Below are 19,304 nucleotides of genomic sequence, written 5' to 3'. Positions count from 1 at the left end.
TGGAAAAGTTAGTCATCACTGGCCTAGACCATTTATCACCTATCAGTGGACATAACTTGATATTGAATCAACAGTGACAAAGTATTCTTCAGTTAATCTTCCTGCCTGACGTATGGGATCCCAGTTGTCCAAAAGTTTTTATAAATTACTTATTTAGGGAGGTTCCTGAGCAGACCCCCTAAATTATATTATAATAAAATCTCAACTCAGGATTCTATATAGCCTTTAAAGGCTTAAATATATGTACTTTTTCCTTTCATAAATCTATACTTGACTAAATATTTATCAGAGTCCAAATGACTAATGGTTCCAATCATTATATGGTTCACTTGCTGTAGATATTTACTGAAACTCAAATTGCTTTTTTTTCCTTTTGTCAAGGGCAGTCTATTTAATAGCCAGTATAGCATATCTGAGTTTGGCTCAGAATATTAAGTACAAATTATTCAAGAAGTCCTCATACCTTTTACTGGAACAATATTTCTACAAATGTAATAAAATGTTATTAAGAAAATAATAAATGCTTATTTAAATAAATAAGTGGTTCTGCATGGAGTTAAACAGAGCAACTGCAGCATAATGAGAGAGATGTGAATGCACATACATGCATAGCAATCATATTATTTACATTTGGGCTAAGCAGCATTATGCAGAACAAAGGGAATAAGAAATATTTAAACAAAGAAAATAAGGTTGTGAGAAAGGAAAGTGTATATACCAACACTATTCCCTACATTTCTCCATATCTTTTTATTCTTAAAAGTCATCTTCTCTCATGTCTTTATACTACTTCATATATTGCCTTTTGTTCTATAAATTTCTCACCTCTCTCTGGGGATCTTTAGTTGCTCCATCTATACTGATAGTCTTAATGGTTTTCAACATTCTCAAAACACTTATTTCTTTTTTGTCTTCTTGTAATTTACTATAAATTACAGTGTTTGTTTCAATTCCATTCTTCCAACATACTGTACTAATGTCAGTCCATACAAATTGCGAAATATTCCTTCCAGCTTTTCTTGAATTCAGTTTCATTCGAGTTGTTTAATTACTTCCATTTTAAATTCCATTTAGTCTAGTAGAGGCTCTTGGTTTAACCCTCTTCACCAACTTCCCATCAAACTCACTCTGCATTTTCTCTTTTTTATTCTTTACAACCCAACAGAATGCCAGAAAGAAATTAAGTAAAGGGGCTAATGCCCTTATGCTTTCCTTAACTTATTTAATCTTAATTGTTCCTTGCTCTTTTCAATGATATTCTTTGCCAATATCTTTTTCTTACTAAATACATCATACCTTGTTTTCACATTCATTTTCTTTTTGCAACACTCTCTTTTATGCTACTTTATGCAAGCTAATATCTCTAATCTGGACACTACCTGTGAGTCAACATACCATGGCCTACATCCCACCAAAACTACATTCAGTATTCGAAGATGTTTTAAGAGACCTTCTTAACATTTCAAAAATTCCCTTCATATTCTCCTGTATAGATAGTGATTATAAAACATCAGTCATAAGCTTAGCTATTATTTCTGTACCAAATCAATTTAACTCACCTGTTTCATTTAAAAGACTTATCTGGCTGCTCATCACAAATACATGCCTCTGGGTAGTTAACAACAATGCCTTATGCACGGTCACTCACGCCCTCGTGACGTCTCGCCTGGATTATTGCAATGCTCTCTACATGGGGCTCCCCTTGAGGGGCATCCGGAGGCTCCAGTTAGTTCAGAATGCAGCTGTGCGGGTGATAGAGGGAGCCCCTCGTGGCTTCCGTGTTACACCTATCCTGCGCAGACTGCACTGGCTACCTGTGGCCTTCCGGGTGCGCTTCAAGGTGCTGGTGACAATCTTTAAAGCGCTCCATGGCATAGGGCCGGGCTATTTACGGGACCGCCTACTGCTACCAAATACCTCTCACCGACCCGTGCGCTCTCACAGAGAGGGACTCCTCAGGGTGCCGTCAGCTAGGCAGTGCCGTCTGGCGACACCCAGGAAGGGCCTTCTGTGGGGCTCCCACCCTCTGGAACGAACTCCCTCCAGGACTTCGCCAACTTCCGGACCTCCGAACCTTTCGTCGCGAGCTTAAAACACACTTATTTATCTGCGCGGGACTGGATTAGATTTTAAAGTTATGGGTTTTAAGGGGTTTTTATTATTTATACTATTTTAAATTTGGGGCAATAGAATAAGTTTTTTAATTGTTTTTTAATCTGTATTTATATGTATTTTAACTGCCTGTGAACCGCCCTGAGTCCTTAGGGAGATAGGGCGGTATATAAATTTGAAAAATAAATAAAATAAATAAAATAAATAAATATTTAAAACAATTTAAAAAAACCACACAAAAAACATAAAACCCAGAAAAAAAAACTTGTAAAAGCCACAATCAAACATTCAACACAACCAAGGAGCAATCTCTGCCACACATCTGGAACCCCAAACATGAGCACACAGCCATGTCTATGGAAGGCCAATGGGGGACATGGCCAGTCTAATTCTGGAGGGATGATATTTCTGAGGACAGGCGCCATACCTATTGTGACCCATGCCCAAGTAGGTAGTAGGAAACTCAGTCAGTGAAAAAACCAACTTTATTCGAACAGCTGAGAATTACTTCATTCCCAGCATAATTCAACTAAATTAAAGCAAATTCCTCCCGACATAAATTCCTCAGTCCTATCGCAAACCTTGGTCCAATTAGGCAAACTGCCAAAGGCCTTTCTTGGCAAATGTTCAGAAGACACCAATACAAAAATAAATGCAAGAAGACGAAGCTACCAATATTGTTTTCCGGCAAAGCCCAAATGCCGTTTCTGGTCCGTTTAAGCCTTATGGGAGGGGCCAATCATCTCTTGGCCCTACTCCCGAGTTGTCCTTTTTGCTTGAGCTGCTCTTTTTTTTTTTGTTTACATTTATACCCCGCCCTTCTCCGAAGACTCAGGGCGGCTTACAGTGTATAAGGCAATAGTCTCATTCTATTTGTATATTTTTTACAAAGTCAACTTATTGCCCCCCCAACAATCTGGGTCCTCATTTTACCTACCTTATAAAGGATGGAAGGCTGAGTCAACCTTGGGCCGGGCTCGAACCTGCAGTAATTGCAGGCTTTGTGTTCTTAATAACAGGCTGTTCTTAATAACAGGCCTTACCAGCCTGCGCCATTCACCGGCCCTTGCCTTCTGGCAGCTCTTCTCATGTGTGCATTAGGAACAGGCTTCTCCTGTTCTTCTGCCTCAATACAATCAGTCTCTGGAGGCTCTGGAATCCACACCTCACTCCCTGATGGCCCTGGTCCCACCTCAGCCTCTGACACAGAGCCCTCATCCGGGCCTTCTCCAGCCTCCAGGACTGGCCCACGCTCTTCCTCAGCCTCATCGCTGTCCAACTCGGTTGCCAGCTCCACAGGCTGCTGGCGGACCACAACAATACATGAAAAGGCTTCCCTCCTGGTCCCCATCAGCCAAGTACTCCTACTGTGAGCATGCCCCTTTGGCTGGATGGGATGGGATGGTAGAAAGAATTGGGGAGTTTATTCAATTTAGACCTGCTTTTCTCTAATCTGTGTCATGAAGAGCAAAACTGCAATCTTTCAAAACCGCTCTAATATGAAATGCATTATAGCTGTGGTTTCTTGAAAACAAGGTAAAGTATTTTAAAAGGAAGGGAATTAAATGCCTCATGCTGAAGCAGGCCACAAAGTTACTATCACACCAATTGTATTAGAAATTGTCACAGTTACCTCATGCGATAATGAACACGGAGTGATGTTTTCTCATCAACGTAGAAGATGTGATTTGGTGCATACCAGATCTTTCTACTTTCATCAAACAGGGCAAACAAATTGTGGCACAGAGGAGAAATAGCTGGTAAAAGAAAGAAAGAAAAAGAAAAAACAATAGTTCAATGAATCGCTAAACACGATATAAAATTATATCATTTACTGTTAAAATTACTTTGTGCTTTCAATTACACAGTAGCTACTTTTTAATATAAAAATGTTCAATAAGAAATATAGCTGTTACTGTTTGCCTTTATTAAATGAGACTATAAAGCAGAATCACTGTTTTAGCTATCTTTATTGTATAACTTTGTAAATGATAGCTTATTTGCATGTGTCTATTACAGCAAGTAAATGGTTAACTGAAGATTTTGGTATAAGAAACTTGGGGCAAAAGTTAGAAGGAACTGGAGGAAGAAAGAAGCAATTGGCACAGTAAACACAAAGGAGCCACCAGCCTATATATAGCAGGGAAGGCAAGGCAAACATTGGTGGAGCTTGTGACATAAAAAAAAAATCTCTCCTCAATGGCTAATATAATGCACTATTGGAAAAAAAATAGATAACAGGAAAAAGTACCTGGAATATAATAACTCTAAACATTTTGGGTGGGGAAATGAGATCTTAAAATATATTTATTTTCTCCTCCCCCCCCCAATAATTATTGCATTTCTGCTTCAATAAATGTGCATTTGCAAAAAGCATCGCAACAGGTTTTGCATGTGATTTACAGTCAGTACTGCAGTTTGGCAACAATCCACAGTACACATACATACACAAACAAATTTAGAAAAACTAATATCAAGAAGCTAAGGACTGTTTCCAAACATTCCTAAAGCAAGATTCAGGGCGGGTTCTGGGCATTTTTCCACAGTTTCTCCTCTCAATGAAACATAGAGAGAAATAGTATCTTCTTTGGTTCTAAGGACAAACTGAGAAAATCCTGCTTCAAATTAACCAAAACTTATTCACAATTTACTGCATCAAAGATTGACTTAAGATCTTAAATCCCTCTTAAAAACTGGAAAACTAATGTATAATTTTTAGTTAAATACAGTCAGACTGCAATCTGTATATACTAGCAAGGAATAAAAAGGGGTGATTTTTCAGTGGCATGACTTCCACCGTACTTTTAAGTTTTCAAACAATTTGGAAGCAATTGCCTTATATGCTTGCATGACTGGCTACCGTGCTACACACAGCCTTTAAACTCAATTAGTATGAATAATATATGGGCTTTTGAAACATTCACTGCAGTTTATAATAAAAAGTTACTCAGAATAAGTATATGAATTCTTGAAGTCCATCCAAGTGATTTTTGTTCTAGCCACAAACAATAATCAAAAAGAAACAGAGAATATCTGGAGAGATGGGGTCACATTAGTGGATAAAGTTCACAGAAAAGCAGTGATAAGCACATTAATTGAAACTGTAATTACAGTAAGGAAGGAAAATAGATATATCTAGTAGAATATCTAGACCAAAAGGGCATGTGAAATAAAAAAGAGTAGCTACTAGCAGGAAGTATCTATCTTAAAAAGAGTCATCTTGTTTCTGTAAAACAATGATGTCATGTACAGTAAAGATGTTGGGGTCAGAGTTAAGACTGTTAAGATAGTAGATGTAGCATTCTAAACTCTGAAAGAAACTAGTAATTTACACACGTTCTTTGCCTTGTCTGTAATTCACGTGTACTTTTGGGCACTTTTTCAAAATTATCCTATGGGACTTTTTTTCATAATTCTACACACACAACAGTCCATGGGAGGCTTGCGTCTTGATATCCTCAAACAGAGACAGCTATTGCAAAGATTTAAGTCCACAGGAAAAGACACTGTGACAAACTGAGTCAGAAACAAAGGCAACATGGTTCCTGTCAGTAGCAGTTCACAGGGCAAGGCCACATTTGCAATCTATTAGCAGTGCCCCTTGCTGTCTTCTTTACTAATTAAGGGTATTCAGAGGGATCCAGCTTTTGGCAAAGATCCTCAAGTCAAGCTTAAGTCTTGATGACGTCATGGTCCTACCCTTGTAGTCGTCTTAGCAACAGCATGGGAATGGATTGCTATTGTTTTCTTCCATGATGTTCTGTTGACTTCTTCATCTAGCTGTGTGACTTCATGGCAGTATCCCATTCAGCTACTAACCAGGCCCTGCTTAGGTTTTTTGTTTTGGGATTTTTAAAATATATTAATTTTTAAAATTTAGATCAGTCAAGGTGATACTGGAGGCAATTTAATTTTTAAGGGCTATTTTAATATATATTACAAGTAGTCCTCAACTTAAAACCATTCGTTTAGCAACTGTTCAAAGTTATGACGGCACTGGGCAAAAAAAACTGATTTACAATCAGTCCTCACATTTGCAACGACACAGCCTCCCTGCAGTCTAGTGTCCAAAATTCAGGTGCTTGGTGACCCGCATGTATTTACAATGGTTGTAAATCCCAGGGTCACATGACTGCCATCTGCAACCTTTCCAGCTGGCTTCCAATCAGCAGTCAAATGGGGGATACTGGATTCATTTAACAACAGTATGATTCACTTAACAGCTGTGGTGATTCACTTAACAACCACAGCAATAAAATCAGGTGTGATTCATTTAACAACTGTATCATTTAGAGATGGAACTTGCCGTCCCAACCATGCTTGTAAAATCAAGGACTACCTGTATTCTAATGTTATCTTTTCAACACAATCTGCTGCAAAATTATAGTCTAGTGTGACAATGATAAATAATGTGATAATTATAAGTCACTGAAGCCTTTATTCATTAACTCCCTTTAAATTCACCAGCCTAAAAAATCATTATTGTTTGTTTTCAATAATAAATAATAATAAAAGATACTGGTGAAACTCACAGCATTTTTTTGCCGCTTCAATGCAAAGTTCTTCTGCTGTGTACTTGCCACTTGTATAAGGAAGGGAAGGCTTTTCTTGTAAGTAGAATACTACTTCCAGCATTTGCTCCTGAACTTCTGCCTTGAGTTCGTTTTTCTTTGAACTTCTCATTTTTGCACAGAAAGCCATCGCTTTACAGTCTTCTTTTACATACATATACTACATACACACAAAAAAAGAAAACTATCACAACAAAGTGGACAAACTATCAAATACTTTCCATTAGTATTACATTTCTTGAAGCATCTTAAAGAATTAACAAATGGATTATGACATAAATTCAACAGTAAAAACACACAACAGAAAGCAATAAACTAAGAGTAAAATTAATTATCCTTATTTTACAACAAAATTATGTCAACCATAGGACATACAGCATAGCCTATCAGTGTTTATTATCCATCTCTCTGCGAAGTAATCTAGTCACACTGTCTTAAACACTGTAACAGTGTTTTCAACAGTGTGAAAAACAAAACCCTGCAAAGTAATTTAGATCATTGTAGTAAAACCTGAGAGATAACGTCTATGAGCAATTCAAGAACATGGGGAATTGGCAGAAGACTGAAGGCTACATATATGTGTTATGATCTATGACGTATAAGGATTCTGTTAAAGAGATAAACATCTATTTCGTTATCTTGATTTTAAAAAGTACCAGATTCTCTTCTGTTTTTGCTGTTTCACACCCTAATTTGGGTTGCCACTTACTAAACCATCTATATAGATGCTCTATAATATGGTACGCAGAAGGTATGTAAAAGATACGTTCCCATATTGACAGATAGAGCAAAATAACAATACAATACAGTTTTACACTTTTTGTATTACTTACTGCTTCAGAAGTAATTTTTAGGAAAAAGAACATACCTGCATTTATATGGATTTGTGACTTCCCAACAAGAAAATGTCTCTTTTCAAAATATCAGAGAATCTGATTAAAAGCAAAGGAAAAATAGAATCAATTCACAAAATAATGTACAGAAACTGTAGGACTAGAGGGTGATCTACTGACTATCTTGGAAAAGCAGGGATCTATTTCAAAATCAAGTATTAATAAAACAAAGTACTAAGCCATCTCCTTTCAGCCTTCAAACTTCAAATAAAATGGAGAAATCTCAAGACTGTAAGCTGAAAGCCAAAAACACAAACCTGGTGTCATATATTTTGGGTTTTACTTAGCATATTGTATATATATAGCCCCTAAAATGTATATGATTATGTCTTCACACCATGGGTGAACCTTACTAAGTGGGGCTTGTACAATAAACTGTAATTAAGTAAATCATGGCTACACCTGTGTAGCAGCCAAAATAATGCTTAAACATTCTCTAACCATTCATTCATATAGGGATGGAGAAGACAACTTCAAAAGATCTATTATATTTCAGAATTTTGCAATTTGATGTGTTCCCTCTCATTTCTCCACCTAACAAGTGTTTTCGCAAAGCTAGCTGAGGAATTCTGGGAGTTGAAGTCCACAAGTCTTAATGTTGCCAAGGTTGGAGACCCCTGTTTCAGAACACCTACTGGTAAGATAAGATTCTCATATTTACATGAAGAAAAGAACAAATAAACACACAATATTAAAAGTCAGAATTTGGGTTCACTAATATAGTGTTATATATCTGTTGAAGGAGGTTATGAGAAATTATATTTAAGCAACACTTACTAGCTTGACTTTGGGACATTAAGAGTCTCCTCTACATGCAGGAAGGGTCCTAATTAAAGAAGCTTACATCAGATTTTCCCAATGTCCATCCATTTACATTTTGTTTCTGTCGATCCTAAGCCATCTGGAAACGAAGGAGATAGGCAATGTCACAAAGTAAAATGGAGAACAGATTACAGACTTACTATATTTTTCTCATGATTATCATTCATGAAGCACAGATGTATCACAATGTGTCGTTCTACAGTATTTTCAAAGCAAAAATTACTCCTTCTTTCCAGGAACTGCAAAAATCCACAAAAAGTGGAAATTGTCACTTTTTAGCAGCATTTTAATAAGGAATGCATCTACAAGTAGAGAAAGTTTAACCAACACATCAGGGACAGGGCGAGGGGAGCTGTTAAACAAGATGATCTCAATCAGAGGTGGGTTTCAGCAGGTTCTGACCAGTTCTGGAGAACCGGTAGCGGAAATTTTGAGTAGTTCAGAGAACCGGTAGTAAAAATTCTGACTGGCCCTGACCCCATCTATTCTCTGCCTCCCCAGTCCCAGCTGATCGGGAGGAAATGGGTATTTTGCAGTAACCTTCCCCTGGAGTGGGGTGGGAATGGAGATTTTACAGTATCCTTCCCCTGACACGCTCACCAAGCCACGCCCACAGAACTGGTAGTAAAAAAAATTGAAACCCACCACTGATCTCAATGATTACTACTACTTGTGATCATAATGGGCAGGCTCCATGGTAAGCCTAGGACTACCTATATCAAGTCATAAAATCAAATTTTAATGTGTTTAAAAATTAAGCAGAATGTTCTGCATGATGGAAGACTGGAAATACTAAGCTTCCCTTCCCTGAAGCTTTTCTGAATGTTCATACCCTGATTCCACCTCCTCCTTTGGAGTAGTGGCTTAGTAGATCCTACTAGTACCCTATTACTATTTCCCAATGAGCATCTCATTGGCATCTGCTCAATTCAAGAGTTTAACAGACCATCTGGCTTTCTGGCAATTAAAATGCAAACACTGAGATTATCTCAAAAATGCTACCTCCTAACTATATAGCATAGAGTCACTATAACTAGAAAATTTAGTTCTTCATTCTTCCATTTGGTAGATAATCTACTGGAAATAAACAAAATCAACTTTATATTTAAAAAAAGAAAAACTAACATATCCCAAACCTTTTAACATTAAAATATTTTAGTGCAATTTTAAACATTAAAAAAATATTCAGTGCTGAACATGAATTATATTCAATAACTTATTTAAAAAAAGAAAACTCCCAAAACAGATCCATTGCTCTAGACAGATCGCAACATGGTATTGGTCTGCTACAAATGCGTAATTTGCTGCCTCAATTACAAAGAATTCAAAATATTACAGATCTCAAGAAAATTCTAAAGAAAATATTGCATCTTTGAGGATGACCTGAGATATGCATGAAGGCTGATATTAAACATTTAGTTTTATAATTTATTCAGAGAGATGGAGAATATGAAACTTAATACAGCAAACAGAAATTAGGAACAGCGCAATCCCTGGCTAGAAATAAAATAGTTCTGGAGCAAAGAAACCTAGAATATTTCTAGAAAGCCCCAGCTTCTTGGAAATTCCATCTATTACTCAGAGACTCGAGAGAAAAACAAAGCCCTGCATCACTTTCACAGATATATCTGGAGTTCTGCCTAAGCTTTCAATCTCACCAGCAGAGGGAGGAAGTAAGATAACCAACAGTACGTGACAAAGAACATGGGAATGTGTTTTGCATGTCTGAGTCTGCAGGCTGGCAAGCACCATATTTTTAAAACTGTAATATAATGTATTTGTGATGGGTTTTTTACTATTTTATGGGATTTCCCACCCTTTTTAAAAAATGTATCTAGGTAAAGTAAAAATAATAAATGTTCTCCGCTTGCTCTTTAAAAAAAACAAAACACTACGTAGGGCAAATAGGCATTAACCATATTTTCTGGGAGAATCAGCAGTTTCCTTCAATACACGCTCACTTCTTAGTAACCTTACTGACCGCTGGGTTCACTGTGCTTAAATTCAAACCCCCCCAAAAGGCAGCTAATGATAAAACAGGCACTGGAAAGAAGTTAGAGGGAAAATTAGTTGGGTATGCTGTAATTAATACAATCATGGCAGTGATAGGGGCAAAGATCAGGGGTGAAATGCTCCCAGTTCAGACCAGATCGCCAGATCTGGTAGCAATGGCGGCGGGTGGTTCAGAGAACCGGTAGCAAAAATCCCTGGGGGCCCCCATGCCCAGCTGAGCCATGCAATCATCAGAGGGTTTTTTAAAAAACTTTTAAAAGATTTTTTTCCTTCGGCCAAAAAAATGCTTTTAAAAGGCTCTGATGATCCCAGCTGAGTTGCCTGATTGTCAGAGCCTTCAGGAGAAAAAATGCTTTTAAAAGGCTCTGACGATCCCGGCTGAGTTGCCTGATTGTCAGAGGCTTTTTTTTTTCTTTTAAAGGCAAAAAAAAAAGATTTTAAAAGAAAGCACAAGTCTCTGACGATCAGGCAACTCAGCCAGGATCATCAGAGCCTTTTAAAAGCATTTTTTACAACCTCTTCAGCCAAAAAGGTTGTAGAAAAAAATGCTTTTAAAAGTAAAAAAAAAAAGTTGGCCACACCCACCCAGTCACATTACCCCCCACCCACCAAGCCACGCCCACAGAACCGGTAGTAACAAATTTTACATTTCACCATTGGCAAAATGGTGTTTGAGAAGAGTAATAGGAGGCTGGCTGGGGAATTCTAGGAGCTGAAGTCCACAAGTCTTAAACTTGCCAAGATTGGACACTCCTGATTTATGCATTTTTCTCACACACTCAGCAATTAAAACAGTTTAAATTAATAGCAAAAACTTTTCTTACATAGCCTCCCAAAAACCCTACAAAATATAAAAAGCAAAATATAAAATCCAATCAGTTAAACTCGGGATGAATAATAAGATCAATGAACTTTAAAGGTTAAAAAATGGAACTTGGAACACTGAAAGTTTTATAGGTTTATCAGTTCACAATTGTTAAGATCAACTCCTTTGAGAAAACACTTGTAACAATTAGGTTATGCAGTCAGTTAGTAATATTGAATCCCTCTCTTTCCAAGAATGTCTATTTCTGCAGTACTTTTCAGAACTGAAAGATTCTCAGGAAAAGGTTTAGGAAAGTGTGGGAGGGGGACAAATAAAGGAAGAACTCTGACGCTGGGTTTTTTTTTAATCTTTATTTCTTAAAAAACAAAGCCCAAAATTCTACTATCTATATTTTATATTTTATGACAGCAATTCCTCCTTTCCTCTAAGATTAAATTAATAATCAATACTCAGATTATAGCTTCTGGCCTTTCAAAATCTGCACACAGCTATCTTAACATGTAATTGCATCAGCATTGAATAGCAAGCCCCCCCAAACACAAAGAACATTATTCTAAGTAATATTATGTAATTTATATATTATGCAATCCCAAGTTATGCAATCAATGCCATACCGATTGGTTAATTCTAATGAAAAGTTTTAGTTACCAAAACTGGAAAATTTAGGAACAAATATGAAAAGTAACCTTAATCTTTCTGGAAAACATGAAACTGTAACTTGACCATTTTCCATCAGTGAAAACAACCCCAAACTGATTCCATGATACAGTTGCTTCACAATGTTGTATCAACCTTGTATATGAGAATGGTAGTAACATTTGTGCTACAGTAGCATTAAAATGTTATTTGAACTTGGAAAGTTAAACCATTTTTAAGAACAAACATTCCTGGGAAAGAATGTAACACAGAAACAAAAATGTATCTCCAGCTCTGCATCTGAAAAAACGGTTGACATTTATTCAATAGGAAAATGGAATGGAAAGTTAGCACTGAAGCCGCTTAATAGTGCCAGACCTGAAGACTGCAGTCTTTCTCATAACTCTTGTTTCCCTAGATTGGACTCAGATCTGTGAAACTGTCTTTATCCACCTGGATATTTTATTCGAAAAGTGTACTTGAGTTTAGTTTGAAAATTCTCTTAGTATTACTACTCATTTAATAATATAGAAGTTACCTGACATTGATCATCTCATAAATAATTGTTTCAAGATAATATTAGGCAACATCTTATGAAAGAGGTGGTATAGCGATCTTCAATTTCACTGAATCCTCAAAGTCAGATCAATTTCATATCTCCAGTACTCATCTCTAAATTTACGACCGACTTAAATCTACTATGGAGATATTCTCCTCAGATAACTTAATGTGGCCATTTATTTACCAGCATAATAAGTCACAAAGTTTAGTTTTAAAGTTCAATATCTTTCCCACTTTACATTTTCATGTTGCTAATGATGTAAAGAAAATATTTATAATGATGAGTATTTACTCTCAAAGCTCAGCAGATGACATCACTTAGATGACACTGATTGTCCTATGAAGCTAAAAGGGTAATTTCTGATGAGTACTTGATATGAGAGAATCTGAACCTCCCAGAGTTGTAGGCTAGAGCAGGGGTCTCCAACCCCCAGGATCCATGGACCAGCACCAGTCCATGGCATGTCAGCAACGGAGCTGTACAAACAAGTGAAGCCCCACCCACTGGATGCAGGCAGCACACAAAAACTCTGGTCCATGGAAAAACCTTTCTCCACAGAAAGAGGAAAGAAAGAGATCCTTGGTGCTCTTGGCTAAAGAGAATAGAATAGAATTGTCTTGGTGCATATGCTCTCAGTGTACATAAAAGAAAAGATACGTTCATCAAGGTACAACATTTACAACACAAATGATGGTCAATATATCAATATAAATCATAAGGATTTATATATAAGAGTGAACAATGCAGCAGCAAACAACTTCTATAAGATTTCCAAGCCAACTACATAAATACAGTAATTAGAAGCTGAGCTCAACTTGAGATTGTCCCTGATTTTTGTATATTTCAAAATGGGTATAACAAAACTTTTAATGGATAGTGATCAAATCTATTAAAGCTATTTTGCGTTTTGAGACCTTAGCTTGGCCTATCTCTGCTATGAGCATAGTATTTTACCACAGTTAAAAATACTATAAATCAAAAGAGACTGTGGCTGGTTTATATGTACAGACAAAAAGTATGTGAACTTTGACTGTTACAGTTGCACTGAGTTCATCACAGAGATAAACAAAGCCTTATTTGAGAAAGCAAAGATGATGATATTTAGTGACAACATAATGTACTGAAATCAACTGTGGGGGCAAGAGAAGAGTTTGGCGACTACAGATTTCCCACAACTTATGACTGTAATTGAGCCTGCTGTAATGTATCTTTAAATGGTTTCGGCGGGAAACAAGCACGTTGCTTATTGGTTAAAGCCGCCGGTTGAACTGTATATAAGGAGAGGTTTTTTCCCCAGCCTGGTTGCTGGGTTCACCATATATTAGAGAGCTGTTGTCACTACCCTGGTCTCCAGCCTCGTTACTTCCCGAACTTAACACTGGCGACGAAGGTGGGATCTCGAGGCTAAAGAGCACCAGGAACGAGCTGAAGCACGGAAAAACCGAACCCAGCAAACTCAGGGCAGAAACGCGGAGATGGCCAGCTACACTCCGCCCGCGCCGTTTGACCCAGCCAGAGAGAAATGGGGAACGTACATGACCCGTTTCGAAAGCTTCCTAGAAGCAAACGAACTGCAAGGAGTTCCAGACAACCGCAAAAGGGCATATTTCCTGAGCCACTGCGGTCCTGAGGTCATCGACATCGCGGAAGCCCTGGCAGAGCCAACGCCGGTACAATCGGTATCGTGGCAAACTCTGCAAAATCTATTGAAGAACCATTTCGCGCCAACACCGTCCAAATACGTACGGCGTTTTGAATTTGGGGAGCGCAGACAGCAAGAGGGCGAATCCATCAGCGATTACATGGCCACCCTGCGAAAAGCCTCCAAAGACTGTGGGTACCGAGACTTGGATGAGGAGCTGTTAGAGCAACTCATCCGTGGGGTCAGAGACATTCGTTTGCGGAGGCGGCTGCTATCAAAAAGCAATCTAACGCTGGCAAACGCTCTGGACGAAGCCAGAGCTCATGAGATGTCCACCCAAGCGGCGGAAACCCTCCAAAAGCCACTCACGCCAACGGCGAGCGCGAAATCAACCCCGGTCCACCAGGAGGAGATCCAAACCGAATCAGACGGCGAGGATGAGGAAGGGGTTTGCCTAACCGAGAGAAGGGCAAAGAAGACCGATGAATGCGGAAGTTGCGGAGGGCAACACCAGCGTCAACGATGCAAGTTCAAGGACGCTACATGTCGGCGGTGCGAGAAGAAGGGGCACCTGGCTCAAGTCTGTCGAGCACCCCAACCTTCCCGCCGAAAATTCAAACCGACCAATCAGAGCGCAGGATCGGCAAGGCGACCCGCGATTGGTCAAAACAAAAAGGGCGCGAACTCAAATCGAACGACCGTGATCATAGGCCGTGCAGCAACCCGCGTCGAGAAGAAAATCTTCACTAAACCGAAAATCGAAGGAGTGCCGTGCCGACTAGAAGTGGACACCGGGTCAGCGATCACAATCATGTCCTGGGACACTTTTGCGAAAGCTTTGCCGAGAATAGCCAAACGCAAACTGCAAACACAACGGCTACAAGTGCACGACTACCAAGGGAATCGCATCCCTGTTCGAGGGACCACCTCCGTCCGCGTCGAGTACGGACCACACAAGAAGACCCTGCCCATCACGATAGTCGAAGGGACCCTGCCAAGTCTGTTGGGACTAGACTGGTTCCGTGCATTGGGCATGGGAGTGACTGGCATCTACAGAAGTGACTTTAACCTAAAAGACACACTCATGAACGAGTTCGAAGATGTCTTCAAGGACTGCCTGGGCAAGTACAAGGGGACCCCTATTTCATTCAATTTAGACCCCCAGGTAGCCCCCATTAGGTTAAAGGCAAGGAGAGTCCCTTTTGCCCTTAAACCTAAGATTGACAAGGAGATAGACAAGCTCATCAGTCAGGGGATTCTGGTGCCAGTCGATCACGCAAAGTGGGAGACGCCAATCGTCACCCCAGTGAAACCAGATGGGTCAGTTAGAATCTGCGCTGACTACAAGGCGACGTTAAACAAAGCCTTACAGAAAAGCGCTTACCCGGTCCCAGTGGTGCAACACTTGCTGCACTCGCTGGGGCAAGGACACGTTTTTGCCAAGTTAGATTTGGCTCAAGCCTATCAACAACTGCCCGTAGACGCCAACACAGCCGAAGCCCAGACGATTGTGACTCACAGAGGTGCTTTCAAGTGTACCCGGTTACAGTTTGGGGTGAGTGTGGCACCTGGTCTATTCCAGAATTTAATGGAGCGACTTCTGCAAGGGCTCCCGGGGGTAGTCCCCTATTTCGATGATGTATTGATATCAGCCGAAAATTTAGAAGAATTGGGGGAACGGTTGAGAAAAGTTCTGGGCATTTTCCGGTCAGCCGGTCTAAAGGTTAAAGTGAACAAATGCCAGATAGGGGTAGAATCCGTAGAGTTCTTGGGCTACAGAATAGACAAGGAGGGAATTCACCCCACTGAAAGCAAGGTCAAGGCAATACGAAAGGCTCCAGCGCCCAAAAACAAAACAGAGCTACAGGGATTCCTGGGTCTAGTGAATTTTTACGCGGTCTTTTTAAAAAATAAGGCAACCGTTGCCGAGCCGCTACATAAGTTACTGGGAAAGAATACTGCTTGGTCTTGGGGAAAGTCGGAAGCTAGGGCTTTCGAAGCAGTAAAAAACCTACTCTCGAGCGATAGCTTGCTGGTGCAGTATCATAGCTCATTGCCATTGGTATTAGTCTGTGATGCTTCCCCTTACGGGGTGGGGGCTGTGCTCAGCCACAGGTTCCCAAATGGCACAGAAGCCCCAATAGCCTTCTACTCCAGAACAATGTCCTCGACAGAGAGGAACTATAGCCAGTTGGATAAGGAAGCGCTAGCTATTGTGTCTGGGGTAAAAAAGTTTCACGAATACGTTTTTGGTAGAGACTTTGAAATTGTAACAGACCATAGACCTCTGTTAGGGATACTGGCTGGCGACCGCCCAACGCCTGTGGCACTTTCGCCACGATTGACTCGATGGACTATCTTCTTAGCCGCCTATTCCTACAAACTGCAGCATCGGCCGGGAAAGGAGTTGGGGCATGCGGACGCATTAAGCAGATGCCCACTACCAGGGGCGATCGAAGACCCCACTCCAGGGACGCCCATACTGTTAATTGACTCTCTGGACTCTGGCCCAGTCACATCCAAGGAAGTGGCTAGGGCGTCATACCGGGACATTACTTTGAGAACTGTACTCGGTTGGGTACAAAGAGGGTGGCCCGCTGCGCCGGGCGAGCGTTTTAAAGAATTTGTAAAAAAACATGGGGAACTTTCGGCTCAAGGGGGGTGCCTGCTATGGGGGGATAGAGTGGTGATCCCAGAAAAATTGAGGAAAAGGGTGTTGGACCTCCTCCACGAGGGTCACCCTGGGATCGTTAGGATGAAGGGTCTAGCGAGAAGCTATGTGTGGTGGCCCTTAATGGACTCGGAAATTGCTGAAAGGGTAGGGAAATGCCAGGCCTGCCAGGAGTCCAGACCGCTACCCCCAACGGCCCCGGTTCGGGAATGGGAGAAACCCCAGGGCCCCTGGTCTAGAATACACATTGATTTTGCCGGCCCCTTCCACGGCCAAACCTTCCTGGTAGTAGTAGATGCCTACTCCAAATGGCTGGAAATCATTCTCATGAGATCCATGACAGCCGAGGCCGTGATCTCAGTCCTACGGCACCTATTTGTAACCCATGGGTTGCCCGACACACTAGTTTCCGATAACGGCCCGCAATTCACGGCAACCCAATTTGAGGAGTACTTGGCAGAAGAGGGCATCCGACATGCCCTCTCGGCGCCTTTCCACCCTGCGACGAATGGCCTTGCAGAGCATTCCGTCCGGAGCGCAAAAGAGGCATTGTCCAGACTTAAGCCAGGCAACTGGCAAACAAAAATCGATGTTTTCCTGGCCGTCCAACACAGAACCCCCTGTGTCACAACCGGCAGAAGCCCAGCCGAATTATTAATGGGCCGAAAGCTCAGGTGCCCCCTGGACCGTCTAAACCCAAACTATACGCCGGAGGGTTACAAGGGGGAGATAGGAAAAACAAGAGAAATGGACATAGGCGACCGAGTGTGGGCACACAACTATGGTGAAGGCCCAACCTGGATAGCAGGACAAATCCTCAACAGAACAGGTCCAAAATCATATTTGGTAGAGTTAAGGGACGGCCGAGTATGGAGGCGCCACATAGACCAAATACGAAAACGCATAGCCGAACAATCTGAATTAATCGAAACGGGCCCTGACTACACAATGTTTGATTCCACAGCTGACTCAAACCTGGACAAGTCGCAGGACTTATCTGAAATTCCGGAGGTCCAGCGACGCCCACAGGTTCCAGTAGAAAACAGCAGGGACGACTCTGCTAATAATCCAGCGCCCAAAAACAAAACAGAGCTACAGGCATTCCTGGGTCTAGTGAATTTTTATGCGGTCTTTTTAAAAAATAAGGCAACCGTTGCCGAGCCGCTACATAAGTTACTGGGAAAGAATACTGCTTGGTCTTGGGGAAAGTCGGAAGCTAGGGCTTTCGAAGCAGTAAAAAACCTACTCTCGAGCGATAGCTTGCTGGTGCAGTATCATAGCTCATTGCCATTGGTATTAGTCTGTGATGCTTCCCCTTACGGGGTGGGGGCTGTGCTCAGCCACAGGTTCCCAAATGGCACAGAAGCCCCAATAGCCTTCTACTCCAGAACGATGTCCTCGACAGAGAGGAACTATAGCCAGTTGGATAAGGAAGCGCTAGCTATTGTGTCAGGGGTAAAAAAGTTTCACGAATACGTTTTTGGTAGAGACTTTGAAATTGTAACAGACCATAGACCTCTGTTAGGGATACTGGCTGGCGACCGCCCAACGCCTGTGGCACTTTCGCCACGATTGACCCGATGGACTATCTTCTTAGCCGCCTATTCCTACAAACTGCAGCATCGGCCGGGAAAGGAGTTGGGGCATGCGGACGCATTAAGCAGATGCCCACTACCAGGGGCGATCGAAGACCCCACTCCAGGGACGCCCATACTGTTAATTGACTCTCTGGACTCTGGCCCAGTCACATCCAAGGAGGTGGCTCGGGCATCATACCGACATTACTTTGAGAACTGTACTCGGTTGGGTACAAAGAGGGTGGCCGCTGCGAGCGGCGTTTAAAGAATTTGTAAAAACATGGGGAACTTTCGGCTCAAGGGGTGCCTGCTATGGGGGATAGAGTGGTGATCCCAGAAAATTGAGGAAAAGGGTGTTGGACCTCCTCCACGAGGTCACCCTGGGATCGTTAGGATGAAGGGTCTAGCGAGAAGCTATGTGTGGTGGCCCTTAATGGACTCGGAAATTGCTGAAAGGGTAGGGAAATGCCAGGCCTGCCAGAGTCCAGACCGCTACCCCAACGGCCCCGGTTCGAATGGGAGAAACCCCAGGGCCCCTGGTCTAGAATACACATTGATTTTGCCGGCCCCTTCCACGGCCAAACCTTCCTGGTAGTAGTAGATGCCTACTCCAAATGGCTGGAAATCATTCTCATGAGATCCATGACAGCCGAGGCCGTGATCTCAGTCCTACGGCACCTATTTGTAACCCATGGGTTGCCCGACACACTAGTTTCCGATAACGGCCCGCAATTCACGGCAACCCAATTTGAGGAGTACTTGGCAGAAGAGGGCATCCGACATGCCCTCTCGGCGCCTTTCCACCCTGCGACGAATGGCCTTGCAGAGCATTCCGTCCGGAGCGCAAAAGAGGCATTGTCCAGACTTAAGCCAGGCAACTGGCAAACAAAAATCGATGTTTTCCTGGCCGTCCAACACAGAACCCCCTGTGTCACAACCGGCAGAAGCCCAGCCGAATTATTAATGGGCCGAAAGCTCA

The 19,304-nt window shown here is 41.4% G+C and overlaps 1 protein-coding gene across 2 annotated transcripts in view; it reads right to left on the bottom strand.

Annotated features, from left to right (window-relative positions):
* The window catches only part of JAK1 (Janus kinase 1), a 71,304-nt gene that overhangs the window by 30,333 nt on the left and 21,667 nt on the right, over window positions 1-19,304 (bottom strand). For both annotated transcript variants that reach the window (XM_058176947.1, XM_058176945.1), the window contains exons 2-5: window positions 8,354-8,477; window positions 7,552-7,615; window positions 6,645-6,843; window positions 3,746-3,869 (exon numbers count right to left, since the gene is read on the bottom strand). In XM_058176947.1, coding sequence (XP_058032930.1) covers window positions 3,746-3,869; window positions 6,645-6,843; window positions 7,552-7,557 — 329 coding nt within the window. In that variant the 5' untranslated portion in view covers window positions 7,558-7,615; window positions 8,354-8,477. The remainder of the gene's footprint in view (window positions 1-3,745; window positions 3,870-6,644; window positions 6,844-7,551; window positions 7,616-8,353; window positions 8,478-19,304) is intronic.

The sequence above is a fragment of the Ahaetulla prasina genome, chromosome 3 (genome assembly GCF_028640845.1).
Source record: "Ahaetulla prasina isolate Xishuangbanna chromosome 3, ASM2864084v1, whole genome shotgun sequence".
NCBI classification, from domain to species: Eukaryota; Metazoa; Chordata; class Lepidosauria; order Squamata; family Colubridae; genus Ahaetulla; species Ahaetulla prasina.
This window is presented reverse-complemented; position numbering and strand designations above follow the sequence as displayed.